This window comes from Heptranchias perlo, chromosome 11 (assembly GCF_035084215.1).
Source record: "Heptranchias perlo isolate sHepPer1 chromosome 11, sHepPer1.hap1, whole genome shotgun sequence".
In the NCBI taxonomy this organism is placed as follows: domain Eukaryota; kingdom Metazoa; phylum Chordata; class Chondrichthyes; order Hexanchiformes; family Hexanchidae; genus Heptranchias; species Heptranchias perlo.
Window position 1 is genome coordinate 47,721,666 of NC_090335.1, and position 18,928 is coordinate 47,740,593.

Here is an 18,928-nt window from a genome sequence, read left to right on the forward strand (position 1 = left end):
CTTGCACCATGAACCTTCCATTCTCTGGCAGGCCTCAGCCTTTACTTGCCACTCACTCCCAACCCTGCCTTGGCCCTGTCGTCCCAATCACTCCTGGGCCTCTGTGTCTACCACAATCTGCCTGACCTCATGCTATATTTAAGTGCTGGAAATATGCAAAACAAGGTTGCAAAATATGAACCATATGTGTATTGTTCTCAGCCATCTTAAATTCAGTAGTTTTTTCACTTGCTTTGTCTTATCTTTATAATTTTATAATTTTCGCAATCCTCCTGCCTACTGAATTATTTATATATTTTGATAGCCTTCTGCCTATCCCCATGATTTTCCTTTAATCACATTGGCCTCTGTTGCCTTTTAATCTGTTTAGATTTGATTTGATGGGAATGTCTTACGATTGTAGCTTTTGCATAACATTTGCTTAAATACTTCCCATTTTCTACTGTAGATCCTTAATCATTATTGTGTTCCAGTTAACCTTTGTTTAACCCATTTTGCATTCCCTCAAAATCTGTTTTTTAAAAATTCCAACATTTTTGTGCCATTGTCGTTTTTACATTGGCTGTGAATATGATATTAGGATCATTAGATCGAAGATAGTACTCCATTTCTTTCCAATGTAATATACGTAGTTAATTACTAAAGATTAGGGCCAGAAGAACAGCTAAATGTATTGCTGTTCAACAAATTGAGTAAAAGAAGCAATACTACACCACTTCAGGAAACACTCCTCTTTCATTCTTTTTCTGCTATTTTACCCAGTCAATTGAAATTCCCTATTATTAAAATGCTGTCCTTCTTACAGACATCCTTGTTTGCAAAAGCATCTCCTTGTCTACCCTTTGCTCCTGTCCATGAGATCGATAACAATAATAATTAACTTTTTCCTTCATTATCCATGATCTTAGTTAAGAACATAAGAAATAGGAGCAGGAGTAGGCCAATCGGCCCCTCGGGCCTGCTCCGCCATTCAATACGATAATGGCTGATCTGATCCTAACCTCAAATCTAAAGAACACAAGAAGTAGGAGCAGGACCCGGCCACTCAGCCCCTGGGCCCGCTCTGCCACCCACAGAGCCTTGTCCGATCCGAACTCAGCTTCATGTCCAATTTCCTGCCCGCTCCCCTTAACCCCTAATTCCCTTTACTTCTAGGAAACTGTCATTTTCTGTTTTAAATTTATTTAATGATGTAGCTTCCACAGCTTCCTGGGGCAGCAAATTCCACAGACCTACTACCCTCTGAGTGAAGAAGTTTCTCCTCATCTCAGTTTTGAAAGAGCAGCCCCTTATTCTAAGATTATGCCCCCTAGTTCTAGTTTCACCCATCCTTGGGAACATCCTTACCGCATCCACCCGATCAAGCCCCTTCACAATCTTATATGTTTCAATAAGATCGCCTCTCATTCTTCTGAACTCCAATGAGTAGAGTCCCAATCTACTCAACCTCTCCTCATTTCTCCGCCCCCTCATCCCCAGAATTAGCCAAGTGAACCTTCTTTGTACTGCCTCGAGATCAAGTATGTCTTTTCTTAAGTATGGACACCAAAACTGTATGCAGTATTCCAGGTGCGGTCTCACCAATACCTTATATGACTGCAGCAATACCTCCCTGCTTTTATATTCTATCCCCCTAGCAATAAAAGCCAACATTCCGTTGGCCTTCTTGATCACCTGCTGCACCTGCATACTAACTTTTTGATTTTCTTGCACTAGGACCCCCAGATCCCTTTGTACTGCAGTACTTTCCAGTTTCTCGCCTTTAAGATAATAACTTGCTCTCTGATTTTTCCTGCCAAAGTGCATAACCTCACATTTTTCAATATTGTATTGCATCTGCCAAATCTCGGCCCACTCACCCAGCCTATCTATATTCCCTTGTAGGTTTTCTATGTCCTCCTCACTCTTTACTTTCCCTCCCATCTTTGTATCATCTGCAAACTTTGATATGTTACACTCGGTCCCCTCCTCCAAATCGTTAATATAGATTGTAAAGAGTTGGGGACCCAGCACCGACCCCTGCGGAACACCACTGGCTACTGGTTGCCAGTCCGAGAATGAACCATTTATCCCAACTCTCTGCTTCCTGTTAGATAAGCAATCCTCCACCCATGCCAGAATATTACCCCCAATCCAGTGATTCTTTATCTTGAGCAATAATCTTTTATGTGGCACCTTGTCGAATGCCTTCTGGAAGTCCAAATACACTACGTCCACTGGTTCCCCTTTATCCACCCTTTACGTTATGTCCTCAAAGAACTCAAGCAAATTTGTCAGACATGATTTCCCCTTCATAAAGCCATGCTGACTTTGTCCTATTAAATTATGTTTATCTAAATGTTCCGTTACTGTCTCCTTAATAATAGACTCCAAAAGTTTACCCACCACAGATGTTAGGCTAACTGGTCCATAATTTTCAGCCTCCTGCCTACTACCCTTTTTAAATAAGGGTGTTACATTAGCAGTTTTCCAATCTGCCGGGACCTTTGCCGAGTCCAGAGAATTTTGGAAAATTATTACCAAAGCATCCACAATCCCTACTGCCACTTCCCTCAAGACCCTAGGATGTAAGCCATCAGGTCCAGGGGATTTATCCACCTTGAGTCCCATTAATTTACTGAGTATCAATTCCTTAGTGATTTTAATCGTATTTAGCTCCTCCCCACCTAGAGCCCCCTGTTTGTCCAGTGTTGGGATATTCTCAGTGTCCTCAACCGTAAAGACTGAAACAAAATATTTGTTCAGCATTTTTGCCATCTCCATGTTTCCCACCATTAATTTCCCGGTCTCATCCTCTAAGGAACCTACGTTTGCCTTAGCCACCCTTTTTCTTTTTATATAACTGTAGAAACTCTTGCTATCTGTTTTTATATTTTTTGCTAATTTATTTTCATAATCTATCTTCCCTTTCTTAATCAATCCTTTAGTTACTTTTTGCTGTCTTTTGAAGACTTCCCAATCTTCTATCCTCCCACTAAGTTTACAGTGTCTCGGCTGCATATGATTTCTTTCTATTCACGCAGTGTCCTTTCTTACCTACATTTTCAATTTTTCACCTCCTTTGTGGTGCCTATTCATTCTGTAGACTCTATACCTTGGTTTTTAATTTCCAAGTTAATGTCCTGGTTTAACTAGAGATCTATTATTCTTATCTCATTGCACGTTACCAATAATAGATGTTTCATATTTTACAAACTTGTTCTGCATATTTCTAGCAATACTATGCATTAGTTTATCTATTTTGTCCTTTATTACCATGTAATTTTCCCTCGTGGTCTATGCATCCCACCCTCTTAATGTACTATCCCCTCATGCAATGAATGCGGGTAATACTGGTGATGCTGCGTGATTCAAAGGAAGGAGGGGATATTGCAGACACAACCTGCCGGGAAACAATAAAGCTGCATTACCACCAACTAGATTACTTGGCTCTTGGGACAGAAAGAAAGTGTAATGTCATATTGGTTTCTATGGGAAATGGGTTTCAGCAGTCTGAAACCAGCTCCAAATGGAAATGATTCTGCAGCACAAAGCTTGTTTTGAATTCAGGCTGACCCACTGAAGAAGTCAATGAGGATGGCAAAATGGAAATATCATCGTGGTGTAGTAGTTGGTGCTCTTCTGAAGTTAGAGTTGGGACAGTACAGAAAGAGTGTTACCATGTACCTAATTCATATTATTGCTAAGTTGGGAGTCCTTGATGCTGACACTTGGTGGAAAAATAGGAAACAATTTATAGTTTCTCTCATCTTAAATAGCACAAAGTTCACTGAAGGAAAACTGGCGATACTGCCCTTGAACAAATCACGAACTCATGGATGCCAGAAATTGCGACATCTGTCAGTGTTATATAAATGCACTGGGATTGTCCATCTGAGAGAAAAGACCTTCATCCTCTCCCTGTTGGCTGGATATAAATCCAGGCGGTGGAGAGAAAAGTGCAGCAATTGGACATGGAGATAGAATATATAACAAATACTTAATTTTTTGATAATCAGGGGAAAAATGTTATTCAGTCCATATTGAGCTGAGGTTATATGAGATTATGCTTGCAATTTACAATCCTTTTCACTGCCTTTCCGCCTATGTTACGCAGTCTCTACTATACACTAATGATAACTGAGAGTCAAGAATAAGTTTCTTTTCAGAAATATATCTTTTGAAAAAAGATGCACAGATATTTGATAGTGAATCAATTCTGAGGTTCTGCTGATGTTCACACACCTCTTGATCTATATTATGTTATCTAATATGTTTGATTAAATCCAGAGTTTAGGGGGTGACTTTAACCCCCGCCCCCCGCCCCCAGGCAGGTGTGGGAGTAAGATATTAAAAATGGGCAACCCGACCCTATACCGCCGTTTGCCTCCAATTTAACTTAATTTTAGTTTTAGTGCCTGCAGGCCGGGTTTCTTGGGCCTCAGGAAACCCGGCAGCTGAAGGGAGGCGTGAAGGGCCGGATCCAGCAGATAAGTGCCATTACAGCACTGCTTGTGGGCCAGGAGGAGCAGGAGTGCTTGCCCCCAGCCCACTAAGCTTACCTCCACAAGATTGGCCAACCCCTGCACCCCCACCCCCGCTGCGCGGGATCCCTGTGGTCAGCCGACCCCCCACCGCGATGCCCAACATCCACCTGCGATGCCTGACATCTCCCCGCAATGCCCGACTCCGCCCACGATACCCGACTCCCCCCGTGATGTCTGACTCCGCCCCGCGACATCCAGCTCGTCACCCCCGTGATGCCCGACTCCCTCCCACAATGCCCGACCACTCCCCACGATATCCAACTCGTCACCCCCACGACGTCCGACTCCCCCCGCGATGTCCAACATGTTCCCCCCCCACAACTTCTGACTCGTCACCCCTGCGATGTCCGACGCCCCCCTCCCCCAACGATGTCTGATTCCCTCCCCCCCGTGATGTCCTCCAACTCCTCCCCCGTGATGTCCTCCAACTCCTCCCCCGTGATGTCCAACTCCTCCCCTGTGATGTCCTCCAACTCCTCCCCCGTGATGTCCAACTCCTCCCCTGTGATGTCCAACTCCTCCCCCGTGATGTCCTCCAACTCCTCCCCCGTGATGTCCAACTCCTCCCCCGTGATGTCCAACTCCTCCCCCGTGATGTCCTCCAACTCCTCCCCCGTGATGTCCTCCAACTCCTCCCCCGCGATGTCCAACTCCTCCCCCGTGATGTCCTCCAACTCCTCCCCCGTGATGTCCAACTCCTCCCCCGTGATGTCCAACTCCTCCCCCATGATGTCCAACTCCTCCCCCATGATGTCCAACTCCTCCCCCGTGATGTCCAACTCCTCCCCTGTGATGTCCAACTCCTCCCCCGTGATGTCCTCCAACTCCTCCCCCGTGATGTCCAACTCCTCCCCCGTGATGTCCAACTCCTCCCCCGTGATGTCCTCCAACTCCTCCCCCGTAATGTCCTCCAACTCCTCCCCCGTGATGTCCAACTCCTCCCCCGTGATGTCCAACTCCTCCCCCGTGATGTCCAACTCCTCCCCCGTAATGTCCTCCAACTCCTCCCCCGTGATGTCCAACTCCTCCCCCGTAATGTCCTCCAACTCCTCCCCCGTGATGTCCAACTCCTCCCCCGTAATGTCCTCCAACTCCTCCCCCATGATGTCCGGCTCCTCCCCCGTGATGTCCAGCTCCTCCCCCGTGATGTCTAACACCCCCCTGCGATATCAGACTGCCCCCCGTGATATCCGACTTCACCCTCCTCCCCCCCGCACTGTCCAACTCCGCCCAACCCCGCAATGCCCTCCGACCTCCCCCCCCCCACAGCCGCAATGTTGGACTCATCTCTGCTCCACTCCCCAGCTGCCATCCCACCCAACAGCCAGCCAGACCGTCAAACTGGCTGGCTACAGCCAGGAAACCTGTTGAAAAAATTTTAAAGAGGTCCTGTCGTTAAATTCAGCAGGAGTTGCGGGTAAGCCATACTTCTGGGTACCCTGGCCTCAAATCCTCCCCCACTGCTCCCTTCCCACCTCATGGTTATTATCAGGGCTTATATCTCTCTACCAAACATTCATAGCCTCAATGTATTTCTCACAGTAACACTAATTTTTGTTGTTTCACAGAAGCCAACCGAAATGTAGTAATCAGCAGTAATACTACCGAGGTTTTGGAAAGCGATTACCTTCAGTTTGCTTGTGGTATTCATTCAGTAACTGCAGGCTATGGTCAGCTCTCTATTACCTGGCAGTTCATAAACAAACAGGACCTAAGCTATGATATCATTGGAATGAACCAAGATGGTACTCAGGTTACTTATCAACCTTACCACGAGCGCGTCGTTAACAGTGATGTCAGAATGGCAAGAGTGAGATCGGATTCCTTCACGTTGGTTATTTATAATGCACTGACTTCAGATGAAGGGCAGTATGCTTGCCAAGTGATGGAATGGGCAGCAGAGTCTAATGGAAACTGGCAGCTAATCGGAGATTATGTCAGCGGCAATATGACAGTGACTATCAAATCACTTGGTAAGCAATTCAGTGTTGAATATCTATGATACTTCACTTCAATGTAAGTAATTGCAGGGCTCTCTGATGGTCGTGGATCGTGTTTTTAATAGGATGGTCCTTATTCTATTATACATAGCCAAGGCACAGCATACTGCATGAAAAATGGGACTTCCATTATTTTCACTGATTTTAGTCCATTTTTGGTAACTGTCAGCTTAATGTAGTGGATTGTGGGCAGAAAATGACCATATTTTTCTTTGCTTACTTCTTTATTTATAAAATTTTAAAAATAAAATAACCCCCACTCTGGGTCTCTTTGTTCCATGCACCATTCCCAACTGAGAAAATGGGCAGGTGACTCGTGACCAGCTGCTAAGAAGGTGTGTGAGAGTTTGTGTGGGGATGAATGGCCCTCTGATTTTTCCACACGTCGTTGAAAAAAATGTCCAGTATCCACCTGCGCTCTCTTCAGCTCTGTAAGATGGGAAATCTACCATGTGGGGAATCGTGAAACATCTCACCATCCTACGGCACAGGGTGATGGAGCCCCAAATTATGGGGCCACCATATTGCTTTGTATAGAAAATATATTAAAATTGAGCAAATAAAAAGCAAAAACAACCCTTTAAATGCTGGAAATCTGAAATAAAAATAGAAGATGATGGAAATACACAACAGGGTCAATTAGCACATCTGTAGCGAGAAAATATTTGGGGTTAAAATCCTGTAATATTAACCTTTCTTTTCTCCTTACAGATGCTAACTGAGCAGCTGTGTATTTCGAGCATCTTCCGGTTTATATTAGAATTTAATAGATTATGGGTTAAATTTCCCAGGACTCCATGCCACTGATGGAGCCTCACACACAGTGAAAGCTTTATCTGAAAGTCGTGGGCAATGCACACATCTTTTTCCAATACCCTACTAGTGGCAATTTGGCCTGGAAACTTTAGCCCATAATTATTCCATTTTTATAGTTTTGAATAGATTAATAGAAGCCTGTCACAACCTGTGAAAGATGAAATTGCTTCATATTTCCTTTGTATTATTCATTTTGCTTTCAATAAGAAACTAAATGGCAACAAGCAATGGAGAAAACTGAATTTTAACTCGGAGCGGGTTTCTGGCGGGATACCGCTCCAGCGAGTTGATTTCCCGCCTGGCAGAGGCAGAAGGAGGCTACGGTGATTTTAACCGCCAGGCTTCATTTAAATGCCACTGGTTCATTTTTGACCTACAATGGGCGTGAAGAGGGCACAGAACGGCTACCGGCATGCGAAGAGCCACCTGCCGACTTCCAGGTAAGTGGTGGGGAGGGGGTTTCGGGATGGTCTCACGGGAAGGAGGGGGGGGTGGAAACAGGGAGACCCTGGGGCAGAGGAGGCTGCGACTTTCCTTTTTGCACCCAGAGGAGCACAACAAAAGAAAGTTTTAGAATTACCTGAAGGGCCTCTTCAGACCACCTGCAAACTTGCTTCTGCCTCGTGGGAAAGCTGTGGGGGCTTCCCCGCTCAGCCCCCAATTAAAACTGTATCGGGGTCCAATTCTTGTCATAGGACCCTGATTTGCCTAAATCTATGAGGCTTCTGCCTGCCTTAGGCGAGCATCTCATCCGCCTGCAAAACCCTGCAGGTTAATATTGAAAATGATCGGGGTCTGAATGGGTAAGTAACCTGCTCCTTTTAAACTGCTCACCCGCCTGGTTTCTGGGTAGGGTTAAAATCGACCCCAATGGCTTTACTCTAAACACTATATCACAGAAATCAAAATCGTGGACATTTCAGTGCAGAAAGAGGCCATTCAGCCTATCATGCCTGTGCTAGCTCCATATCAAAGCCATCTACTGTAATCCGATTTCCCTGTTCTTTCCCCTTACTCTTTAATATTTTTCTTCTTTCAAATGTTTATCAAATCCCTTCTCAATGTTGTGATTAATGCAGCTTCAATAGCAACTTGTAGTAATGCATATTCTAATAACGCTTTGCATGATTTTTGTTTTAAACATTGCCCTTTTTGCTACTGGCTCCAATCCTAAATCTATAAATGAGCTTCAAAGAGGCGTAGCTTCCATTAAACGTGTTTGGCAAGTGTTTGGTAACTGTTGTTTTTTGTTTGGTGAACACTGGATACGAATTTTGCATTCAGACATATCATTAATCATTTGCTATGATGTCAGCACACCAAGAATACTGTGCAGTATTTCTCCCCTCCCTGTTAACCAGTTCAATGCCCCTTAAAACTTACTAGTTTGATGGGGACTGAGATGGCCTGGAAATAAATAACAGAGCTTGGTTTCTAAACTCATGTCATGTAGTCAACTGCATATAGAACCTTATGTTACCTTGCAGTACTATTTAACCATGATAATAGAATTTTAAGAGGACTAACAAAGTAATTCTGGGGTTCACCTTGTTCAACACTGCATTTCTCAAATGACTATAATGGAAATCCCAATAAAACCAGTATTAAAATCATTTGCATTTCAATGTGACAGGATTAAAAGGACCTTAACTCTTGTAGGAAATGGGGCAAAATGGCATATAAACCACATTCCATCTGTCTATATGGCTGGTTTGGTTGTTTGGAAAAGGAATTAAACAAAATTAGTTCCAAAAGGACAGCTGTGTCCCACAGTAAAGAATGTCTTTGTATTCTCCTTCATGATTGCTGTTTCTCATTCCATTGTCCTCCAGCAGGCATTCTTGGGGAAAATGGACAGAGGAACTTAGTCAGCACTAACATTTGGTTTTCAAATTAGTACTGAGATATGGGGCCTTTTAGGGGTCCCTTATGACAATGTTCAAACTGCCACTGAATTGGTCAAAAGGGCACTGTTCTGGTCCAGTGAACCCAGACCTGTTCTAGAATATGTGCCAAGGGAACTGACATTGCAATATCTTGAACAATTTTTGTCCCCTGTGGGATCGATCACCTGTGCTGTTTTCCTTCAACCTGGTACAATTTGAGATTCACTGATCTGTACTGAATAGTCTTTCTAGATTTGGCAATATCCATTAATTTCTCTTTTAATGTTTACAGAAAGCAGCTTTGCAGTTACTGCAATAACCCGGACACCATCTGTGAGATACTATGGTACATTTGAACTCCAATGTTTCATTAGACCTTCACACCTGACCTATGTGTCAGTATCTGTATCCTGGAAATTCCAACCAGCCAATTCTAATGACAGCTACCACCTTGTTAATTTCACCCATGACACTGCGATTGTGTGGGGGGACAAGGTGGAAAACTTCAAAGGAAAAGCGATAGTAGTGAAAACGGTGTCCAATACTCTCCGGCTGAGTGTCTCTAGAGCCAGCAAGCTGGAAGCTGGGAAGTTCCTATGTATCGCTGAATTATGGGGAAGACATCATCCAAACCAATGGGTCAAGAAAGCCAGTGCAACATCAAACATCCTGGAAGTGAAGGTTAGGCCCCCAGGTAATTTGACGGAAAGGGCGCTTTTAGCTATTACAAGATCAAAGGTACATTAAAGTGGAACCCGTGTTCCAGTATGAAAGATATTAACCTGCCTTCTAAAAAGAAAGATAAAATTGAAAATGAAATAATGGCCCCATTTTTTATGTGCACTGTGCAGTATGGATGTAAGGAATCTTACAACACCAGTATGGAAGTAAGCCATGCAGACCACAAGGTCCCAATTCCAATTCTGGGTCTGTGCAGTAGGAGAGAAGGGTCTCAGTGGCCCTGGGATAGGAAGGGGGTTTAAAATCTGCCAGGGTATCTACTTGTGGTTGTTATCCGGTGACTCCTACTGGAAAAGTATGTGATGTGTGGACATCAGAAACCCTCAACTCATTTAAAAAGTACCTGGATGTGCGTGTGAAGTGCCGTGACCTACAAGGCTACGGACCAAGTGCTGGAAAATGGGATTAGGCTGGCTGGCTCATTTTCAGCCCGCGCGGACATGACGGGTCGAATGGCCTCCTTCTGTGCTGTTAATTTTCAATGATTGTATGATTCTATGATCAGATGAAGATAGGATCAGGCTCAAATGTGACATCCTCAACGATCAAATAGCCTGCTAACACTCACTGTCTAGGCTCACACATGAAGAATGGTGCCATCGGCATGGTACTGGAAAGCTCAGGCAACTGTTGAGCCATTTTCCAGCAGGAGTTAGCGCATTTGTGAGCGAAGGGGAGAAAACTGAAGGGGAAGAAAGCAAAATTTGAATCGGTGAAAAACAAAATAAGTAAATACAATGAAATAGGAAGATGAGTTATAAATAGATTGCAAAACAAACAAGAGGCAATAAAAAGACTATTTCCATCATTAGGACGCATCAATCCGTTGCAGTTACTTCTGGTCGTTCACATGCAACCAACTATGAAACGGTGCTTGTGAAAATTAGGTTACTTGTATCTATCTGAGATACTTGAGTTAAAAAAGTTATCTAAGGGGCTGTATTAAGTCATTAAGTCCACACTTTACAAAGCTGCACAAATAGTATTTTTTATGTCTTATCCCAATATCAACATATTGCTAAAATGCAGTTTTGTTGCAGTTTTTTTGGGAGAAAACATATATTTTAAAATGTATTGGTGCTCTGTACATGTTCTGCCACTTTACACAGTGTTACAGCACTGAACCTGACATTACAACAGAAAGGAGTTAAAGTTGGCCAGTTCAAATTAATTTTGAAAAATCTGCAATTTGTGTTTGAGCTTCTCTATCTTCATCTGTACCTTCAGAAAATAAAATTGGTATTAATAGAGTAATGAGAGAACTAATCAAGCGTAAGGTAACCTGTTCTCTCAACTGATGGATATATAGAAGTAAGACAAATATATGAAAGAATTGGATAAAAATTAAGGTGTAAATTTACAATAAGAACATTACGAGTGCAAAGGAGGTGAGAGTGCACTGAATGATTGCTGGTGCCATGGAGCTCAACTGTGCAACATGGCCATTAATTCTGGAAGGTCACTCTCCTAAATCATAGATGAGTTTATAAAACTAAAGCAATAGTTAGGTATTGACTGATCTCTGTGATGCTTCACCTCGAACCTAAATGGTACAAAGAAATACAATGAAATTATTTTGATATACTGTCTTTTCTACCTGTGTAGCAAGTCTCCTGCAGCTCACGAAGCCAGTTAGAACCATACAGAAAAGGACCAATGACATCACTGAACTTGAATGTAGAATTTTAGCTCAAACACAAAATGATTCTGAGTTCTCAGTCACGTGGCTCTTCAGTAAGATACAGGAACCAAATGTCAAAGGGGAAAATCTTCTGAACATTGGTCGCAATAATATAGTCCAGTACTATGGAGAATTGCTTACAGATACTCAGAAGAAGATGAAATTCCGGGATGAGAAGACCTCTAATGGTGTGTACAAGCTGATTATACAGAAAACTGGTGTGGATGACAGCGGAAGTTACTATTGTCATGTAACAGAGTGGCTTTTGGATCCCAACAGCATCTGGTACAAAGTGGGAGAGAATACGTCGGCAACAACAACTGTTCAAGTGCATAGAGCAGGTAAACAAATTTCCTAAATATCTCATAAAAATTGCAGGACTGGAGCAAATGGCAATTTGTTTATTTAATACTATGAGCTGTTTCTTTTCCTGCAACAAAGAATGACTTGCCTTGAAGTGCAAATAATATATGGAACTAGCAGTTGCACAGATACAATGGCCCTTGTGGAGAAAAAGATTGGCAATGATTCTAAAAGAGCAATTTCTCGACTTTGCGCTCCTGACAGGAGCTGCCTGGCAGTGGTCCATGCAGCACATGTCTTTTAGACCATTCATTTAAATGGCTGGAAAATCATAAGCAATGCACACTGGAATTTCCAATATGGGCTCACAGTAGTCTGAAAGTTACCCCTTAAGTGTAAGCTAAACAGTCTCCAAAGTGGATGAGCCAAGAAATTAAAATGGAGATAAGAAAGAAAAATTATAGAAAGCCAGTGGACGAAAGGGAGAGAAGAACTTTGGAAGTAATATAAGAAAATGTTGAAAATGAGTTATAAATGGTTTTATGAGTCCAAAAAGGACATTAGAGCAGAATGTAACAAAGGAGGCTAAGCACAATAATTCAACTTTTTTTTATTATCAGAATAGGAAAAGAGTGTTTATGGAGGAAGTGATGGGCTGGATTTTCCTTTGCTGCACTGTCCAAAATCAGGCTATATAGTGATGAAAACTAAAGAAAAATCAGGTGAGGTGGCCTACTGGCCTCACAGCACCAGTCACACTTTCCCTCCCACCCCAACTGGGAGAACCGTCACCACACGGACTGCAGCGGTTCAAGAAGGCGGCTCACCACCACCTTCTCAAGGGCAATTAGGGATGGGCAATAAATGCTGGCCTCGCTAGCGACGCCCACATCCCATGAACGAATAAAAAAAAAACTGCAGGAAGTATGCTGCCTGACCCCAGATTGCCGCACCATGCTTAAATGCTCACCTGAGTTCACTTCCTTCCAGCGTGCTATGGCTGACCTCAGACCACAAGGAGAAGGTTGGTGGTAAACTCTGGACAGCAGTGGAGAGCCTGTTGAGCCTCCTTCCTCAATGAAAGAGCCCCATAACGGGCACCTCTCCCTCTCCCTCTCTCTCAGGCTCCAACCACTCACCAGATAAAGACCTCGACCAATTTGAGGCTTAAATTAAAAATTGTAAGCAATTAAAAAGGAAAATTATGGGGAGGTATGGTCCTGACAAAATTAGATTTTAATAACTTGTCATAAAGCTAGATTAACTATCTTCTTCTCTGATTTCATAGCGCTCTACATATTGACACAATATAAATATATTTCATCAGTTAATGCTTGGAATCATGCCATTAATATCAAGGTTGTAACTGGTGAATAATTCTAGACAGTTCTGTATTTTTCTTGCAATATATTCAGGAACAACTATTTAATTATTTATAGAGTAGCATTTTTACAGCTGTCACACAATAGTAACTGTGAATATTTGGAAAGATGCAAAGACTATTCAGGCATCCTCTAAACATTTTTATTCATTTCTGTTGCAAAAGCTTTAAAATATTGCAGCAAACATATCTGAGGTAAATTTGACATTGTTAACAATGTACAGTATAACATTTTTTTCTAAGAGAACAAATTCCCCATGCCTCGTCACTCATACACACACTACACTAATGAACAAAGAAATGCAATGGGAAAGGCCATCAGGAATATGGTTCCTAAAACATGCCGGAATCCTGGAAAATCCCATAAAATAAAAATGGAATTTGACTTTTCAGTCACAATAAACCATTGAGCCACAATAAACCATTGAATAGATGAAATTATGGCAAGCCATCCCCAAAGCACTAGTTAAAATCCCAGAATCCCATGTAATAAAGATGCAATTTGACTTATTGGGGCCAATAATGTGACACTTGCTGCCTGTAGTGCTAACATGTATTGGGCAGAGGTGACCCAAATGAATGTAACCTGCTGCTCCTACAATGGGCCGTTGCTATGAATCATGGAGAAGAAGAGGACCAGCCTCACCCAGTGACAGAAGAGCCTGAAGAGATGTCTGCAGAAGTGAATATTCATTTACTTAAGTGCCTGCACCATCCAGTGCACATGTCATTTGCACATGTGCCCAACATCCTGGTTAAAAAAAAAGTCCTTTCCCTAAATGACAACAATGTCTACACTTCAAAAGTATTTAATTGGTTGTGAAACACTTTGGGATGTCCTGAGGTTGTGAAAAACGTTATGTAAATACAAGTTCTTTCTTTCTATCTTGTTATTGTCCTCAGCCTTACTTCAAGATCCGTGAATACCATAGTGTTTCTCCCCAACTGTCTTATTCTGCTCCATCTTTATCAGCTTTAACTATACATTAGAATACTAGTTAAATAACTGTTATTTATCCTAAAGGTATCCCCTGAATGAACAAAATCTTAAAATAATTTATTTTTCCAAATTCAGAGACTTTTAAAATGCATAAAAAATAACAAATGAATTTCCATTTAATTTGTATCAAGTGCTGGTTTTGTTTCTATTAGTGGCAAAGACATATTAGTGACATATAATGAATTATTTACTGATATTGAAGTACAATCAACATTGAGATTGACTCAGGGCTACACAAACATGAACCAAGTCCTAGTCTGTTGTTCTAATTGGCCATTGCCTCAAGATTTAAACAATTCTGTCCTAATGTAAGTCTGGAGTGCACATAATTATTCAGAGAGCTGTTTACTACATGTATCATTACTCAGCGGTTACATTTTGCTTTAATCATCTCTCTGACCCTGTTCCAGTAGGGACTCTATTCAATAATGCACGATGGGATCACTGAAATTTAAAAAAAATATTTTAAATTTTTTTTTATGTAGCAGTATTTGAACGGTACTTCTGTTGTGCATTTCATCTAAAATGAATGGATGTGGGGCTTTGAAGATAGAACTTTATAATTTCATGACTGGATTTTGCATTGTGGTTAGAACAATTCCCCTCCTGGTGCAGTTGAGGTTTTTATTCTGCTTTGCCACTTCAACTTTACTTTAAATAATTATGTATATCTGCCTGTGCAACTTAGTCCTTGTGCAAGGAGCAAGCCCAATGGGGCAAGAGGAAATTCTGGCAGCAGACCAAATTAAAGGAATATGCACACTTAAAGGTAATGGCATATGCAACTGCAAATATGATGTGCTGCTGCAGTAGCTGCCTGGGATTATTTGCCATATGGCTCAGGTTAGGTCCTTTGAGTGAGGCAGATGTGTAGCACAGATGGTGAGTCATCATGAGAGACACCTCTTCTTATCTGCTTCCTCCAGCTGTGGCCCTGCTACTGAGCACTCTCTCAGCATGTTGGGCCATTTATTTGGGAGCAGACCACATGGCTGCTGTGAAGCTATGCCAACTCTGCATCAAAATTCTGCTCAGATGATCCGCCAGCATGGAGAATCCCTTAAGAACATACTAATGGAGCTCTGAGCCATAGTTATGACACTCCTGAAGGAGCCCACAGCTATACTTAGGACTTCTAATAAGGGGTGTTCTGCTACAGTAACCCCTGGAGGTACCATATGCACCAGAGTGCACTGCAGTTCCATCATGTGGTCAAAAATCACTGCACAGTTGTAGGCACCTTATTGACATACAGGACTCATGTAACTTGGCATTCTTCTCCGGGGGGTTGAATTTCTTCCTGGTCGCAAGATAATTATGGATGGAAGGCCATTCGGCCCAGCTTGGTCCTTTATCCAGAATGATCCTAAAGTGCACCCATTGCAGCATCCAACTGGTTCTTAAGTGATTCCAGGGTTTTTGCCTCCACTACTCTATTCAGGAGTCCATTCCATGTGTTGATCATTCTTTGTGTGAAGAAGAACTTCTTTATATCAGTCCTAAATTTAACTTTAACTAGTTTAAACCTCTGGCCCTTGACCTACTCTTGCAATGTAATTGAAGGTAATTTTCCACATTTATCTTTTCTATACCATTTATAATCTTATACGATTTGTAGTGTAATGTACATGGGTAGGGCCAACACCAAACATGTATACATCAGGCAGGGTTTAAGGCTGTTGAGCAGGAGGAAGATTTAGGTGTTATAGTATTTAAATCTCTGAAGGACAGTAGATAGGGGCCATAGGTGCATAAGTTGCACCATAATAGTAAGGGACAGGCTTGATGGACCAGATGGTCTTTATTTGTCTTCTGTTTTTGTATGTTTGTACCTCTCAGGCCGGTTTCTATTGAAGCAGAAAAGCCCATGTTTCTCCAGTCTTTTCTCATAACTCAGATCTCAAAGAACATGGATCAGCCTTGTGGCTCTTTGCACAAACTCCATTGCTTCAATGTCTACCTTATGCCTCGGTGATCAGAATTGGACATAGTACTGAAAGTGTGATCTGACCATAGCATTATACAGTTTAATCATGACTTCCTCTGACTTGTATTATACTATGTTGGTGATTATAGTTCCATGACCTGTTGACTTATTGATTGCTGCTCTTCATTGGTTGGAACTGTTAAGTATGAGTCTATTAAGATTCCTAGGTCTTTTTCAACTTCATTTGTTTATTGCAGAAACTGCATTGACCTGCTCAGCAACTTTTCCCCAGACAGCCCTTACTGGAGCTTGCTGAGGAGAGTGCCCCTCAAATCCAGAAATGGGAATTCACCCTTCACATTACCTTCAGGGCTCTCTCTGGAAAAGGAGCTGCTTTCCCTCTCCTCTACAAATTTGCTGATTCCTGACTCATTTTACAACAAGTATCAGCAAGATCACATGAAATTGGAAAACCAGAAGTGCAGGCACAGCTTTAAGTGCTGCTCCCGTACTTTCACTCCTCTGTGCAGAAAATCCCATCATCTGACCTCTCCGTTCCCTGCATGGAACTTCAAAAAAATAATTACTTGGATGAGATAAAGTGCTATATAAATGGAAGTTCTTTCATCATTATATTATGAAGGACTGCAATATTGAATACGAGCTCAACCTTAATATTTAATGATAGACTAAAATGCAGAGCATGTTGTGTATTGTGAATGTTTAATAATGAACTAGAATATAGAATGTGTTATATAACTTGAATATTGAACTAAAATACAGAATGTATTGTATAAACTGAATACTGAATATTTAATGGTGAACGAGAATACAATATGTGCTGTATAATCAAAATACTTATTTGGGAACTGGAAACAAAATGTTTCCCCTTTAGGAGGAGGAAGATCTTGATGTATAGCTTGTAACTTCAACACTTAAAAATTGTCAAGTTACCTTCACTTTTATAATAAATTCTGTATTGCGCACTTCCCCATTGAGTGGCCTATAGTCCTGAAATAACTCAAATTATATTCTGATTGAGTTTTCTGTAGAATCAAAAATCTTGGCATTGTGCCTCAAACTTAACCAGTCAGAAAAACTTGCTTGAAGATCCAACCTCTACCCCAGATTGTATAATTGTAAACAATTTTACAACACCAAGTTATAGTCCAGCAATTTTATTTTAAATTCACAAGCTTTCGGAGGCTTCCTCCTTCCTCAGGTAAATGTACCTGAGGAAGGAGGAAGCCTCCGAAAGCTTGTGAATTTAAAATAAAATTGCTGGACTATAACTTGGTGTTGTAAAATTGTTTACAATTGTCAAATCCAGATTGTATAGTATATGATTATGTTTACATTGTTTCAAAGAACTTCATAATTTCTAACTTTTTTGTCTTTTTTTCCTAGTTGCTACTCTTCACTCGAAGGCCTGTGCATCACCGTCCCTCTTCTACTTCATATTTATCTACCCGTTTATAATCTTTATTGTTCTTATCATTTTTGCTTTGTATTTTCACCGGAGGCCAAAGAAAAAGCAGAAATCTGCTAATGAAAAGAGCCTTTGGACACCGATAGAACCAATCGTTGGCGATCCTAAAGGTGAATAAGAAGCAAATGTAATATAAGATTTTGTATTTCGATATTTTTGTTGCTATGGGAACTGTGCCTAACTAGAAATTTGTAAATATGTCTTCACTTACCACAGCTTCTCTCCCGGTTCAAACAGCTCAATTGTTTTTTTAGCTTCTCATCACAGCCAACATTCAATATTTGTGAACCTTCTTCCTCTTGAATCTTTCAGTTCCTAAATTCAAACCTAATTTTTCACAAATGATTTTATTTTTCAATCCTTCAATCCTTTCCCTATATTGAGATCCTTGCAGCCATTGCCGCAGATACAGAGTCAGAGAGTCAAAAATAACAAAATAATCCAGGAGTATTGGATTCTAAAAATCTAAAGGGCTGAGCACTTGGAGAGTAATATACCGTTATAATAGAATTTGTGCTCTGGGTTGGACTTCACAAAAGTGCTGAACTAAATTGCAATATCAGTAGAGAACAAGTTGGTGGATGTTATTCTGAAACTATACAGTGCTCTGGTCAGACCACACCATGTATACTGTGGCCAGTTTTGATTACCGGGATACAAGGCAATCATTCAAATCCTTCAGGGGAAACTATCTTCTGTTAAATGATCTCTAGATATTGCTATTTTTGTCTGGTTTTATATGATTGTAAAATGTATATATATACATACATATATATATATATATTGAAACCACCTTAATCTAGCAAGGTGACTTTAATGGAAAGCATTCCATTTTGTATGGCTTCTAATTTAAAAATTACAAACATTCTTTGTGTTTCCTAGGAAAAAAATGCTTAAAATTGTATCTTACCAAAATAAATTAAAAATGAAAGTGTGTTCAATTGCTGTCACTGATTTTAGAGAGGATAGTATTACATAAGCTGAAGGAAGATAAGTGAGAAGGGAGACTTAAGGGAAGACAACATTCGCAATGGAACATCATACCACTTTGGACTCTCAGATCAAGTACTGGGCACAGCTACTCTTACATGAAATGTGTCCAATTATAGTAGAATTCACTGGGCTAAGGGAGTGACTATGACAGAGTACCTGAGCTCTACAGCCAATCTGCTTTGCTG

At 41.4% G+C, this 18,928-nt stretch overlaps 1 protein-coding gene across 1 annotated transcript in view; it reads left to right on the forward strand.

Moving 5' to 3' along the window:
• Positions 1–18,691, forward strand: part of LOC137327289 (immunoglobulin superfamily member 3-like) — a 44,625-nt gene extending 25,934 nt beyond the window's left edge. Inside the window, exons 5-8 of the mRNA XM_067992942.1 lie at positions 6,095–6,499; positions 9,521–9,922; positions 11,575–11,991; positions 17,669–18,691. Coding sequence (XP_067849043.1) covers positions 6,095–6,499; positions 9,521–9,922; positions 11,575–11,991; positions 17,669–17,868 — 1,424 coding nt within the window. The 3' untranslated portion in view covers positions 17,869–18,691. The remainder of the gene's footprint in view (positions 1–6,094; positions 6,500–9,520; positions 9,923–11,574; positions 11,992–17,668) is intronic.
• Positions 18,692–18,928: the final 237 nt, after the last annotated feature.